The 15,943-nt window shown below is 37.1% G+C and overlaps 1 protein-coding gene across 7 annotated transcripts in view; it reads right to left on the bottom strand.

Annotated features, from left to right (window-relative positions):
• Positions 1 to 922: 922 nt before the first annotated feature.
• Positions 923 to 15,943, bottom strand: part of LOC121647642 (coiled-coil domain-containing protein 136-like) — a 29,426-nt gene continuing 14,405 nt past the window's right edge. For 5 of the 7 annotated variants that reach the window (XM_041997255.1, XM_041997253.1, XM_041997254.1 and 2 more), the window contains 8 exons: positions 14,750 to 15,064; positions 10,527 to 10,601; positions 8,981 to 9,283; positions 7,667 to 7,784; positions 6,900 to 7,170; positions 6,663 to 6,794; positions 5,113 to 5,225; positions 923 to 2,997 (listed from right to left, as the gene is read on the bottom strand). In XM_041997255.1, coding sequence (XP_041853189.1) covers positions 2,985 to 2,997; positions 5,113 to 5,225; positions 6,663 to 6,794; positions 6,900 to 7,170; positions 7,667 to 7,784; positions 8,981 to 9,283; positions 10,527 to 10,601; positions 14,750 to 15,064 — 1,340 coding nt within the window. In that variant the 3' untranslated portion in view covers positions 923 to 2,984. The remainder of the gene's footprint in view (positions 2,998 to 5,112; positions 5,226 to 6,662; positions 6,795 to 6,899; positions 7,171 to 7,666; positions 7,785 to 8,980; positions 9,284 to 10,526; positions 10,602 to 14,749; positions 15,065 to 15,943) is intronic. The other 2 variants (XR_006011869.1, XM_041997256.1) reach the window with 2 other exon arrangements.

The raw sequence follows: 15,943 nt of genomic DNA, 5'->3' as shown, positions 1-15,943 counted from the left end.
AACACATAAATTTAACAGGAAACATGTCTGAGACCTCAGAAATATGAGTAGGAAATTAATTTCTAGTAAAACAAAGCCGTATTTCAGATACTGAAAGCAGTTCAAGTTCTTCATATTTGTGAAATTTTATATTTAGATATTTGTATCTGTCAGACTTGATAAGAAGTAGCTACCAAATATATATAAATAACTAAAGTAAAAGTCAAATCACTGCTGATGTGAACCCAGCTGTGCTGACATTATATCTCTGGTAATTGCCAGTGGCTGGTTTCACAATCAGCTTTTCACCTTTTTAATTAGCTGTTTTCCTTTTAGCTTGTCTGTTGAATACATTAAATATTTAGGAAGGGATTTGGAGTGAATTTGCTGGACAGATAGCCCTGCGGCTGAGGGAAATCTGATGAGATTGTGCTGGTGATCTGGAACAAACATCCATTAAGACACTTTTTATTCCTTTAGCTATAACTTTGACAGATAAATGAGACAGAAGCTTTATTCAGAATCCAAAGGGGAAATTTTCTGAACTTTAAAAACTAATTTACTTTATATCTAAAATAGCAGATGTCTGCCCAGTGAAAGTTTTTACATGAAGCTTCATATCCAGGATATTGTTGGATAATTAGCTTTACTTCATCTTGGTTAAACGTGGGCATACTGAGTATGAGTGATTAGAAGCTTCATCAACAGCGTTGACACACCAGTTCCTGCCATCTGTAAAGAAGCCGTGTCTGGGAGATTATGTCATGTCTCTGGAGTGAGGGTTATTAATATCCATACAACCGTGTAACATGACGCCAGCAAAGATGTGGTTCTTACTCAGGTTGAATGTTTTCATGAATGGGACACCCGGGAACTTTAAACCTTGTGATTATGACAGCTGATGAGGCCAACACCCAAAGAAAGAAAGCAGTCAGACATCAAATAGGCTGGATATATTTATTTTGTCAAGTAATTTACAGTGCAAAATAGACCTCCAAGTAACAAAATAGCCACAAGTATATTGAAAACAACAACACTATCTTTATGGAAAGCAGCGAGCTTACAGTAGAAATACAGAAGCTTATGAAACTATGATGCAAATATTCATTAAATAAGCTCAAAAGTACAAATAATGTCAGACAATTTGTACTATTGCAGTTAGAAGAATTTAATTTCTATTGCAAGTTGATCAGGTAATGACATTTGCAGTCATGTGCTAGGTTATGTCCTTTATGCTTACTTCCATGTGCAGAAAAATAAAAATATTGGTCAAGCATTGCTTATCAAGGCTCTGTTTAATGACAAATGCTTCAGAAAGGTTTTAACACATTTCTGAAAACCAACAGAGTACAAAAACAAGAAATCATATACTGTGATATCTGGCCACTGGGATCAGCTGGAAACTCAATGCATGCAATGACTACACCACCTTTGAACACAGAAGTACTGAAAATGATTAGAAATGCCAGTGACTCTTCTCAGTAACGTCCAAATAAATAAACATTTACATAGTATATCGCTTGGCTATCAAATATACGATACTCTTTCAAAATAGAATAAACTTTCTACAAAGCTAGTACAAATGGATCTCAGAAATATTTCTCCCATAGTACTGTATGTCACATCTATTTACATGAAATTCAACGTAACAGAATCCACATAACAAACATAAATCATATATTGTGCTTCTATATGTTTTCTAGCATGCTTTTCTTGGTTTTAAAAGATTGCCACAAAATAAAACATTTCATAAATGTAAACAGATTCCTTCAACAAATACAAATGTTTTCTTAACTAATGCTTAGACCCTTCAACACCTTCCTATTTACATATTCTGGACCTTCCCAAGCAACCAACCAAGTCCATACTGCCTGTATTGTTTAATTAATCTGTAACTGGAAACTTCTGGTATTTCTTATTCCTGCATTTTGTTTTTTGTTTTTTGTTGGGTTTTTTTTTTTACACTTAAGGCCAACCGTATTTTCAACCTATGTACTTTCAATATTTCTAAAAATCCACTTGGAAAATCAAGCTAATAAAATTAGTATGGAAGGAAAAGAAGAGTTTCCTTTGTCAACATGGAGCTAACATGCATGAAAAGCTGACAACAAAGCTCAATCAGACCAGAATGGCCTCCTGAAGTTGCTAGAAAACCTTTTTGACCATCACAAGACTACAGCACACTATTTTATGTGTAACAATGCTACACGGTAGGTGAACCGTGAGCAGGTAGGTACACTGAAGTGACTCTCTGTTGGTTAACACCTAACAAAGGTTACATGCCTTAAATATCATTATACACAAGCTTGGACTGGCAGGAACTTAATTAGACATACCTGATCTTGTAAATGCACATTACTTGTGTTTACAAAGAAAAGAGCTGACACCTGAAGGAGGTGCAGAACAGGAATAGTAGGATAACGTTTGTGATTTGGAAACTTGCTGTAAAGGTTGATGTTTATTTTCAGTGAAATGCCTGAAAATGTCATTATTATCAGAAACATTTATGAGAAATAGGTTAACAAACAAAAATAAATAATGATTAAATAAAATATAACCATTTTAGTGTGCATTAACAAACAAAGCCTTTATTCTATCACTTTTTTTTAAAGACAATAGGCTCATATTCACTGACACAGAGAAGGAATGACACAGCACTAGCATACATTTATTGGACAAATCTGTCCTCGTGGACTCCCTGGAGGTCATTTCATTGTATCGATGCTTTCTTTCTCAAGCAAGACTGACAGCAATAGCATCAGTCTGCGCGAGCACGTAGTACCTTGGAGATCAAACCTCCTGTATGTTTTCTACTACACGGTATTTAAATCATTCCAGTTTGGTCTGTGGATGTGGGAGAAGACAGCGAAGGCTGGTCTGGAGCAGACGTGCGTCTTTCTGCAGTTGTTACCCATCCAATCAGCATCGGACGAGAGCTCTCAATAAGCTAGCCATCGCTAGAAGGATCGCTGTGGCGGCAGTGAGAGTCACAATGGAGCTCCAACCTACCTCACTCCCCTGAGAGAGGACATGAAAAAGGAGTGTAAAGAGTCCATTGAAGCTTTTTTTTCACATAGTTAAACATTTTTTTGTGGCCTTTTTAAAAGAACTTACACATTTTAGAAAATATGCATATTTGCTCTCTGCTGGGCAATAAGTGTAAACCTCACTAATTGACACAATGCATCTTGTCTGCTTAAACTACAGTTAAATTAGTTACTGGAGTCCCATAATGTTACTATTGCTCAAACTTATGCCCAGCACTTAAATGCCACATCTGTTGTGGTGACGACCTCATGACTCCCCACCAATACCACAAATGATTGTTTATTTTTTCTGTTTGTGTATAAACTCAACAAACACAATAAAGTGTGTTTCTTTAGCAAACTTAATAAATCCTGGTGGGCTTATGTTTTTAGATCTCAAGCGTTCACCATCTCTAGCTATGTTCCTTCAAATACCTGCTTAAAACTTCCCTCTTTCACAAAGTCCTTATGTCTGCTGCATCCAGTATAATATCTTATTACTGTGTTTTTGTGAGGATCCATCTGATCTAATTCAGCTGATGTTACGTTGTGCCAGTTTTGGTTCTTATAGATTTAGTTGCTTTTGGATTTCTGTGTGTTATTTGCTTAATCTGTTCTTAGGTTTTCAGCTTAGACTGTAACAGGATGAGTTTTCTGGCTTTCTGTTTCATTTTATAGAGTTTATACCCTTGTGATTTCTGCTGTAAATGCTTCTCATTTGCCATTAGTCCATCAATATCTAATCTACCTGGATTCCTTTATTGTTTGTCACTTGGTTTTTGTTAGTTTTTTTGTTTTTTTTTTTTGTTTTTTTCAATTTTTACATTTAGTATCTTGGATATCCTCCCTGTCCGCCTATGCTTGCCTATCTCCTGTTTCGTAGCTGACTTTGTGTATAATAATATAACTTATATAATAATATTCATTTATATTATTCAGTCTGGGATATTGTTTCGCTGTAGATGTTTATGTTTCTAATTGGGGATGATGCAGATGTGCTTTAAAGAGACATCTAAATTAAGTTTTCCAGACAGAATGGGGACAAAAGGTCCCCCAGTAATGTACAGAATGAGAAAAAAATTCATTAGTGAGAATTAAAGCATGTAAATCTATACTAGTAGACTATAAATGAAAATTTAAAATGAGCAAATGTTCATTATTTTGGCTTTTTAAATAAAAATGACATTTTATCAAGTTGCTTCTGAAGCTCTGCAAGGAAGCAATAAAGCATATTTCCTAAATTGCTGAACCATTTCTGTAAACAAGATTTATTAACCATTGATGCTCAAAAGAATCTGCTGTGGTCTGCCAAACTGCCCACCCATCCCATCATGTTGACCTTTTAGAAATTATTTTATTTTAAAACTTCACAGTGTTGTTATTTATTGGAGATTTTCCTATCATAATTAAGAGTTCTTCGGTTTGGACCAGGTAAATGAATCCTGGCTACAAAGACTCCTGAATATAAATGTAAAGGCTTAGTTCTCCAAAATAGCTATGACCATTTCTCTCTGGTGAAATCAGTCGTGCAGATAGTTTTCTACCAGGCAACCACCACATTTTGACTTTACAAATATCTCTGCATTATTGTTTATGAATTAATCTGCTCTTTATTTCATGATTCATAAGCAGGCTAATTATAAGTTCTATGATTAAACATTTAGTCCTCTGATCTTTAGGGTTTGATGTTTGAGAGAAATAAGTGTTTTTTTTTTTTTTGGAAACTTGAAGAATTTCTTACCAACTGAAATGATATAAACATTTGCAGTTGACAATCACTGCTGTTTAACTTAACTGAGCTCTACCAGGGAACAATGTATAACGCTACCAGTAGGTATCATTAAAGGGGTGAAAAAATTGGCAAAACACAAATTTAATTTTTTTTTGTGCCAAGTTTAAATATTGAACAAATTATTGAGAAAGTCTAGAATTTCTGGAAGATTCAGAACCCAATATATCTATATTTAACAACACTGCAGCTCTGCTGTAGCAGATACAAATGCGGGGAATATATATATTTTTTTTTTTTCTTTTTAATTAAGGTGAACTAATCCACTATGACTGCAAGAACCCTGATGCATCAGACAGAGTTAAGCTCCTTCCATACCTTGCTCTCTGGGACGCCAGCTCCGACAACCAGCACCAGACCACAGCCACAATTACTATCATTCCTATGAAGGGGATGGAGAGAACAGGGTGCTCAGACGGATGGATGAATCTCTGAGGAGGGAACAAAAACAAACACAAGGACCATGTGGATGAGGGGGATGAATGAAATGATGGACTGAAGAAGCCAAATAATAAATACATAGATAAGGACAAACAGACCCACACCACAAAAACCAGTAAATTAAAAATGTGACATGGTCTGTGGTTGTGATTTATAGTGGAAGGGTGGTGATGGAGTGATTTATATTTCCTATTAAACAAACAATGCATTACTTTATGGTGATATAACTGTCAACTCAATGTGAGTATTTATGCACAAGATTGTGTGGCATTTATTGTCAACGTGTGATGCCATGGTGCCAAAAACAAGACATAAAGAATGAATGGTACAACAAATAAATGGAGGTGTTTTAGTTTCTCTATCCTCATGTTTTTTTGGTATTATTTGCTTTTTCATGACTTTTTTTTTTTTTTTTTTTTTTGTCCTACAGGCTGAGAAGTCATGGACATTCAGAGAACAAGGACAGCATCAGAGACAGGCATGGGAAGACAGTTTGACACAACACAGACATGTCTCATCACGGCTGTTGTAGACAAAACACAGAGTTTTATTCCTGTTTCTTTTTCTTGTTTTGAGCATAAAGAGTTTTCTTAGTTTTCTGCTAACTTTTTCCTTTTTCCACATTTTCAAGATTTCCTTTGGTTTTTTATGGATAGTTTTTCCTGTCTTATACACTGAGTTGTGTCCATTCAGGGTTTAAGACATTTTTTTAAGAGACATATTTTGAAACTGTATCAAACTTACGTTTCAGTACATTGAGTCTGTCTTTATATGTTAATTAATTATGATTTAATTAACTAACTAGTACTATGAAAAAAATATATATGCTTAAAAAAATGTCCTGTCTCTTTTTCTCTATTGAAATTTCTCTCCTGCCTGCATTTAGTGGTCCTATAGCCTTAATTTCCCTTAAACCTTAATTCTCTTAGTTTGTGTATTTGTCCATCAACAGTTTTTAATCATTACTGAGAGACAGAGAGGTCAGGACACAGACACAGTGGGGGGAATGTTCCCCAGCCCAAAGCACACAATAAATACTGATATGGGCTGACAGGCCAGGTCAGTTCATATCAACACGCTTCGTTACAGTATGGGACACATAAAAAGTGGACTCAACATACAAAGGATACAGCAAGGTGTAATGTTAGGCTTTTGTGTTAGTTGACAACAGACTCAAAAGAAAGACAGTCTCTTTAATTATGTAGAAATTACAGCTGGACACAGTCTTGAGAATATTTTTATGTCACATCAATGAACAGAAAAACAAAGTCCATAAATACAAGTTCTAGACTTGAACATCTTAAATATTCTATCATCATGTAAAAAAGGATTTTAGCGATTTAAATCCTGAGAATTTAGATATGAACTAAACAGCATTACTTCATTCATGTTTGTCCCATTATGGACCTAGGCCTCTGGTCCCTTACCTGAGTCCCCACTGATAGCTTCTCCAGCTCTGCCTTGCAGCGCTGCAGCTCCTCCTCCAGTTCTGCCCTCTCCCTCTGACTGCTGTCATACAGTATCTGCAGCTCCTGCAGCTCCATCTTCAGACCATCACACTGGGGGACACAGATCAAACAGCCATCTTTAAATTTTCATTCAAACCAAAACCAATTTTCCAGAATTTTCACCTTAAAGTACAGCTAACCCACTGTGCATCATACCTCCCTCTGAACCTGTGAAGCCTTCTCCTCAGCCTGTTTCAGCTGGTCTCGCAGTGAGAAGATCTCTCCAACACCTCCATTCCAGGTTGTGGGTGTCATTGGCTTCCCATCAAATGAGATATTTTTCTGGATGGAGGCATCCACCAGGCGACAATTGTCAGACTGGACCATGGTCATATAGCTCTCTGTCATAACTTCATCTGAGCCCGTCTCCTTCCCTTCAGTACCCTCCTCTGTGTCTTCCTCTTTCAGCGACAGGTAGACACTGGAGCTGTAAAGTGCAGGAGAGAGCTTAAAAAGGTTCTGAACAATGCACTAATTTCGTTGATCAAAAAGCAGATATGATTTATATTTTATTCTTATTCTTATACACAAACCTTTTAATTAGTGGGGAAAAGGTTTATAATTCATTTTCTAACTGATTTACAGTGCTTTTGATTTTATTTTGAAAAGTTCCAACTATGTATTTTGTTTGTAAACAAAAAGTTCAAAATCCCAATTTCATAAATATGAGGTCATTTTTTTTTTCAAATGTCATAAAAAACCTTTAACCTCAAAATGATTTCTCATTGCGTATCAACTAATCATCAGATAGCTTCTGCACTTGAACACAATCCTTTGCATGATATTAGAAATTGAGTGCAGTTATTAAACAGGTGGGTAGTATTTTTTTACATGACACATGGCTGTATTGGGGGGCAGTATTCCAGAGGGTATCCCACTCCAGCTGAGCACAGCTCATGAGTGAACAGTCATTGACCTCTCACCATGTCCTCTGTCTCTGCAGCAGCTGCAGCCTCTCAGAGAGGCGCCTGTTGTCTTCCTTCAGGGTCTGACACTCCTCCCTCAGCATACGGCACTCCTCCTTCAGCAGGTCCACGTCACCTGGCAGAGCAGGGAAGGTCAAGGAGGAGGATACAACCAGTTCACATGATGCTCATTTATAAATCGCTATTTTATTTTTGGAGGGAGTAAAGTAGAATAGTTTACTATGCTTTCAAGTAAAAATAAATACATATATACTTTTGTCTTGCATAGTACATTTTTGTAGGATTTCTGTGGCTTTCTCTCTAAAAATGTTCTACTTTATGACATTAAATGTGTAGAAAAGAACTAAATAGCTGTTCATGATGTAGTGTTAACATGAATAAAAAGATAACCACTCAGTCAGTGTGGCTGGCTTGAGTTCTAAGCTGGAAAGATTTTAAGACTACTTGCTAAACACTTTAAAATGAATTTTGTCATAGTAATTAATGTAAATGTTGTTATGATTAAGAAGGTTAGGATACGTTAAAGCGACAGTGTTTAAAACTTAGTAAAAACTTAATTTTTTTACGAAAAACAGTTATTTCTGGCATTAAAACTAGCCTATTAGCAACTTAAGCTAATATTGTATTTGGCTAGCTTGGCTGTCCAAATGCTATCTTTAAGCTTTAGGCAAGAAACTTAAATTACAACAGAGTATAAAAAAATACTTAAAAAAAAAAAAAAAATTCATAAGTGAATAAATTCCTTATTATAAATCAATGCCAAGTCTGAGTTGGATTTTACTTGCATATTTAATGTATTTTGGTATCTGTCTTTAATACAAAGTCTCCTCCCTATGTCTCACCCAAGGCTAAGCTGCAAAACCCAGTGGTGATATCATGTGTTGGAAGTGTGTGTTCCTCCTCGTCATGACTTCATGTTCCCGGTATCCTAACACACACCACTCCCTCTTCAACATATAGCATAGACTTTTGAAATTTGTGATTTATTAAAGCCAACATTTGATCTATGTCCTTGACTGCAGAATGCTGACACGGTGTGAAGGAATAAGACCATCCATAACCTTGTCTTGTGTTTTCATATCACCCACAATGACAAATTCTACAGTATAAGCAGAGACAGTAGGTCTTTGGCACTGACATTGCGTCTCATTGACAACTGTTCACTCACAGTGTAAAGATTATTCTTTCTTAAATGAAAACCACCGCCTTCCTCTGATTTCCCTTCTCCTCTGACATCCATCTATATCTGCCCTTTATGTTTTTTCACCTTTGTACTACACTGATTTCCCTCCATCCATCCTAATGCCTCACCCTCTCTCCTCTCAGCCTCCCTGCGCTGACTCTTCATGCTGATCTCGGCCCTCAGCGTGGTGATCTCCAGTTCGTATTCCTGGGTCTCCTCACTGAGACGCTGCAGCTCAGCACGCCTGCGACACAGCTCTTCCTGCAGGGATGCAATGTCGTTCTCCCGCTCTGCAGCCGCCTCCTCCGCCCCCTGCTGGAGCAAAAGTATCTCCTCTTGGGCCACACGCAGCTCCTCCTGGGCCTCTGACAGCTCGCTCTCCTTCTCCTCCTCCAGGCTGTCCATCTCCTCCTGCACAGAACGCAGCTGGGCTGTTGTAAGAAGAGGTAAACATTAGCTTTTCTTAATGGGAGGTGTGTGTGTGAGACTACAAAGTCAGCCTGGGTGTACACAAAACGTGTGAGTGTGTATGATCTAACCTGGAGATTACAGCAGTGGGCCTGAGTGTGTTTGGGTGTGGGCAGTGTGTTCTTGTACGTGTCTGTGTGTGTTAGTGTGTAGGTGCTGTTTGAGAGAGGAGCTGATGTAACTAAAGGTAACTGAGTGGCTCTTTTTTTCAAGGACATAGTGTAAAATATTAGTTTATAATTTAGCAAAAGGAAACTTTTTCTCACCTCTCAACAAGTAGATTTCTGTTTTGTTTTCTTTTTTACTTTTCTTTTTTACTATTTTTTAAGGATTGGCTTTGGGAAACTATAATTACACAAGTTATTTTAAAAATTCATGAGTCAATTTTGTTTCTCCTTATTTTTCAAGTGGTTCTACTAATATTAAAAGACTCTTCAGTGTTTGATTTAAATTTTCATACCTCAAAATTGACAGTTTTTTATTCTTTTCTTTTTCTTTTATTTATTTATTTATTTAATTTTTGTTTGTTTGTGTTTGTTTGTTTGTTTTGTTAAAGTTGAATATATGAATTCTGACCATAACAGGAATTTGTGTTTTGAATTTTACAGCTCCGTTTACAAAGTATGTGTGACTTAGACTCTTTTCAACCACAGGTTTATGAATTAAATTTCAGATTTACTTCAAAATTAAATATTTAGTTTAGGAAAAACAATACTGGCAGATAAAGTACAATTTAAACCAACACATGTCACTTGAAATCCTCATATACTGATTTCTGAAAAAAAAAAAATTGAACTCGGTCTTACAAATATTGTAAAAATGTTATATTTACATGTGGAAATTGTGCATCTTTTAAACATAAAGTGACAAACTTGTACAGTTATTACCAAAGATGGGAATTCAAACTTATCTTTGTAAAAGAAAGCATGTCATTGAAAGAAAATTAACCAAAATTTAAAAATTACCTAGAAAGCTTTTTTTTCTTGTGATATGTGATAGTTCATAAGTTTAAGTTGCATGAAATTACAACCAAACAGGCAAAAAAGGTCAAGTGTAATTTTGCCAAACTTAAGCTTAACAACTTATAAGAGAAACTTAATATAAAATTTAATATAAGATAAAAAAAAAATTTTAGATAAATGAATAAAAAGGGATATAAGCACATAAGAATAAATGTATTTGCTGAGGTTTGTAATAAGTTGATACCTTGTAGGTTCTGGATCTGCCGTGTGAAGGCCTCAGCCTGATGAGCACTAGCCAGACGTTCATCGTCTAACAGACCTGACGGATGTGTGAGGAGAGGGCACATAGGAAGTGGGTGGAAAGGAAAAGAGGAAAGTATTTTCAGCAGGCCAGTAGAAAGATGACAAGTTAATGAACAGTTCAAACTTGAGGCATGACTATAGCAGCTTTACTTATCTTCTTGTGCAGGAAATGCATTATAAAGGATGAAAAAGATCTTACGTTTTATTTTCTAAGACACTCAGTGTATTTCATTCTGTTCTGTTTCATTCTGTTCATTCTGTTGGACAACAGTAAAATTAAATTTAGATTAGGTTTTTTTGTTTTTTTGGCAGCCATTTTCACAGCTTTTTATTTGCTGCTATTCTTGGACTTGCTATTTATTTTGTGTTTCTCATTAGTGCAGTATGTGTCATTCCAAATCATTTCTGTCACGTGCTTCAAGGAGATTTAATGGTGGTTTTCTGGGGAAAAAAACAACAGCAGCTAGTTAAAGCAGAGGACGATTAGCTGAGTCTATGTAAGCTTGAAGGATCAATCACAGAGAACAAAAAGTACTGCACAAAACCTTTAGGTATTAACATCAAGAAATTATACTTTTAATAATTATCATTCAAAGAAAAAAATGTGTCCTATGGTTTGATAATTATTTGGACATTGGTTTGTTTGTTTGTGGCCACTGCTGATGTGAACAGAAGCCAGACTACTAAAAGATATAGAAAGCAAATAAAAGAAAACAAGTAAAACAGCAATACCTACGGTGTACAACAGGATTGTGCCGGTATGTCAAAATTCATTCACATGCACGAGCTTACGTGCACTGCTAAGCATGTTGGATAAGTTGTGATTCATTTTATATGGACATCCTTGTCTTAGTCTTTTCTTCTTTTCTTTTTTAAATTTGATCAATTATTTCCTTTATCTTTTTCAAATACTTTTTCATTATTATTATTATTATTGTTGTTGTTGTTGTTGTTGTTATTTGTTTTTCCTTCCTTCAATTCTGGGTTATTTTGAGAAGAAATCAAGCTACATGAACAATGTTAACCCTCTTAGTGCCAAATTAAACCTTCTGGTTCAGCCTCCTGGTGGGGAACAAATGCCCCTTTGGCTACTTATGGAGCAGCATTCCTACAGCCCTGTACCACTGAGTTCCTTAATCTGTGCTCCATTCATAAGAAATCACTTTGGGTGTAAATGCCCTTTTCTACCTTTTCTAATCTCAACATTTCACAAGCACATTTTTTTCACATATCTTCAGGTTTGTAGCTTTGCCCAAATAAAACCTTTCTCTCTCCACACTCCACAAATTGCATGGTTAAAGGAATGCTTAAAGGTGGATTCCTTACAAAGGGGGGCAGTGTCCACTATTTGTGAACTGTAACAAGGGGCAGCAGTCTCCTCTCCGGACCGTATTAAACAAAAGTGGGGATAGAACTAGGCTTGGGTCTCTCTCCAGCAGAACTGAAGGCAGCAATTGGCTGGGTACATACTTATCTATTTGTATGAGACATGGGCTGCTCCAATTTAAGGTGCTTCATAGATTCCACTTCTCCAATAGCAAGCTCGTCAAATTGTTACCAGGAACTGATGACAGCTGTCCAAGGTGTAAATGTGAACCAGGCACCCTCAGTCATATGTTCTGGCTTTTGGGAGGGGGTTTTCAACACTAGAACAACAGTGGGGGATACAAGAATTCCACCAAACCCTTTAATTAGGATGGTGCCACAGGACTATAAAATCTCATCCAGTCATGCCACCACTGTGGCTTTCACCACACTTCGTACACAGTGACTCATTTTGCTTAGGTGGACAAAGAGTGCAGTGCTCTGTCATAGGTGTTGGATGACGGACTTGATGGCGCATTTAAAGGTGGAACAACTCAGTGCTCCAAACAAAAGTTTAAAAGGCTTTGGCAACTTTTTTTATTCTATTTTTAGAGGCTTCCTGCAAAGTAGCTGTGACCCTGTAAAAGTGTGTGTTATATTTGTAGCAGTATTATGTATTTATTTATTTATTCCTTCTCCCTCCTTGTGTGTGTATGGAGTTTCACAACTGTGTGCAATACCGTGGATTTTTAGATTTTATTGTTTTTGTTCTATGTAAATATTTTTAAAAATGACAGTTTTTTAGAGTCTTTTTAATAGAAGTTTCCAAAAAGCTTAGATTAGCACCGGTCTTCCAGGTATACTTGCAAACAGTCTTCTAAGATTTTCCCATGAAGACTGTTGTAATCATCTTGCCTCATTTCTTAACGCTTTTTGTACGTAAGTGTCATCACAGACTGACTCCATGATGTTGTGATAAGAGCTCTGTGGGGGTCGCACTATCTGTTGCAGGACTCCTTGTCCTTGTTGTGGATGAAGATAGATCTTTATGCAGGATCATTTTGTGAAAGATGTCTTTTTGATGGTTGTATTAGAGAATAGTCTAAATGCCCAGAGCTTTTTGTGTGGTACTGAATACTGATCTCAACATCTATGACTTAGATTGCTTTTCTAACGAGAAGCACTCAGACAATACAGATCATAGGGTCACTCACCTGAGACAGCCCACCCACTTTCCAACTCCATGCCAACACTCTTAATGCTAATATCACTCTCTATTTCCATCATTAAGATAGATGCCACATCTTATTTAAAATCCTTTACTCTGAACACATAACCTTAGACACCAAGATGAAGCAAATGGTCATAATAGTATTGAAGTTTTTGAAGAAATTTGCATTTTCTCTGATGGGCACAAGCTGAGTTAGCTGTAAGTGTATTTAACATCTACTATCATCTTGTAATTTAATTTTGCCAATGATTTTGCGTATTATCTGTTGACTTGGAAGCATGAATGGCAAAATTCTCCCTATCCCTCAATATTAAAGAATCCTTTAAAAACGGTCCGGGATCCAGGGGGTGATCCGGATCACCCCCAAAAGGTTAAATCAAAATCCATCTTTAACTTTTTGAGTTATGTTGCTAACAGACAGAGAGACAAACCACGCAGCTGAAAACATAGCCTCCACCTTGGCCGAGGTAATTAGCCCAATACTATGGTTTAATGGCCTATGAAACTACCACCTGTGAAGGTTTTATGATCAGCTGATTAACTCTTAAAGGTATAAATAACAGCTAAAACTAACAATCAACTGTTTTTTTTTTTGTTTTTTGTTTTTTTTTTAGAATTTGTCCAGAGTGGAAGCTATATTGTTTCTAGAAAGATCTAAATTGTTTCTACATCTAAAAATGCAAAACTAAGCAGCTGATTATTCTCACAGCTTGACCAATAGTGTTTTTTATTGTGATTACGGTCTAGGACACTCAGTCTAGAAGCTTCCCTCAGCAAGCATGCAGTTGTCTGAGGAATGCCCCCACCACTGCCAGACAAACCACTGAGCTCATCACAAAGTCAAACACATACTCATAAACACTCACTGAGCTCTGTGGCCTCATACCTACAGCCTTACTCAACTGCCAGTGTCTCTGAGCAATAGGCTCATCATTTCTAAGGTGTGATGTGACGCTCTATTCAGTAACTATGAACAACTGATCGTGTCAGTGACCACATATAAACAGCTTCACTTCTAAGTGTTTAGCTACTACACTGAACTTACGTTGAAAGCTATGCTGTTGAATGGCGAGAGGCTCAGTGTGATTTGGTGTGATGTTGAACATTACATTTTCCTCACTGATAAATCCCCACAGATTAAAGGTAAATCCCTGTATCCTCCATCTTGTATCTTCACTTGGTGGTCTTCTTCTCTCAGCTTGCAAGGTAGATCTATGTAAATATAGCAGGCAGGATCTAGTGTAGTATGAGCCTGCCCGTTTCATGAAAGAAACTTTGTTCTGATACACACTTGACAAATGACTAAGTGTGGATCCATTTATGAGACAGGCTTTGACAATAACATTTAAATGGACATTCTAATCCCAAATTAAGGGAAGGGAAATTATCTTTAAATTAAAAAATGTGCAGTCTCATCATCTAAACTACTCATCATAGTGTGAATTTTCTGACAGCCAGAAAAAAAGAGGGTTTGGGGTATGTGGTTGAACAACAGAGAATATGTATTTAGTTTCATAAAAGCTGCTTTAAGACCACATGGTTGTTTGTTTTGTAGAAAGACTGATGATACTGTGATAAAAATAAACAGTGTGAAAACAGTGTCTCAGTGTTCAGACAAGAATTCTCACCTTGCAACTCGTGGAAGCTTTCTTGGTGTTTGTTGGAGGTCTCCCTGGCTTCCTCCAGCTCCAGCAGCAGCTGCAGTACCTGAGCCTTCAGCTCCTCCAGCTCCTGCTCCTCGGTCAGTGGCTCTTGCTCCTTCCTTTTTTTCTCCTCCCCTTCACCTTCCTCATCCTTCAGTTTCTTTTCTTCACTCTCATCCTCCTGACATCTCTCCTGATCCATTTCCTCCTTCTCATTGTTCTGCAGGATGCCTCTCTCCTTGGCTGTTATTTCGTTGTCCATTGTGGGGCTGCTCTCAGCTTTCAGATCACTGGGGTCATCTGTTGGAAAGATGGCACACTTATTAGAAAAGCAGACCTGATGGGGACTGAGCAAACTCCTCTGTCATTACCTAAATTCAGTCAAGCTTGTCCTTTGGTTCTAAATCAACAGCACCATCTTGTGATTCAAGTAGCGCTGATTCCTTTGTACAACAGCCAATTCTCCACTCATGTATACTTATGTAAATACAGCTAATTTAAACATACATTTTAACTGACAGCAAAGCTGGTGTAATTACAGCTGGGATGATCATCTTCATCTGCTTGTGAATCCATCTGTTAGAGGAGGAGGATCATATGCTGTCCAGTGTTTAATGCTTATATATAGATGTTAACAAGACACTATCCAAAATGTTTTAAAGCCACTTGATGGCATCTATTGGCCACATACGTCACTTAGATCTACATTCCTCTGTCTGCACTGTGAATTTAAATATTCCACCAGTAGGTGGAGTGAGTTAGCTGACACAATGCGGCAAGAGAAGGACGGGGAGGAGGTGGGCCAGTATGCTGAAGTAATCACTATGACTCACCACTCAGCAATGCACCTCAAAGTCCATAATAACACAAGCTACCACTCATAGTAAGAGAGATGACACACATGTTTCTCGTATTATACTGTGTACAACATGGTTGTCTGAGGTTTTTCCTATTCTTCCTTTTTTTTGTGTCAAAGAGTTCCTCATCATCCTGCCTGATCCGGCTCAGGCAGGATGGCTGTTGTTTATATGCATCTGTTAAATCAAATGAGACACTTGACATGTTGTTGAATAATGCAAATTAAGTTGGTTTGATTATAAAACAGCTGTTGCTTCCTAGAAATGCACAAATACAGAGACCTACAAGGGAACAGGGAAGCATCATCAACAGGGAAACAAC

Source organism: Melanotaenia boesemani, chromosome 10 (assembly GCF_017639745.1).
Source record: "Melanotaenia boesemani isolate fMelBoe1 chromosome 10, fMelBoe1.pri, whole genome shotgun sequence".
NCBI classification, from domain to species: Eukaryota; Metazoa; Chordata; class Actinopteri; order Atheriniformes; family Melanotaeniidae; genus Melanotaenia; species Melanotaenia boesemani.
Note: the sequence above shows the minus strand (reverse complement) of the source record. Positions and strands in the feature narration are given on the sequence as shown.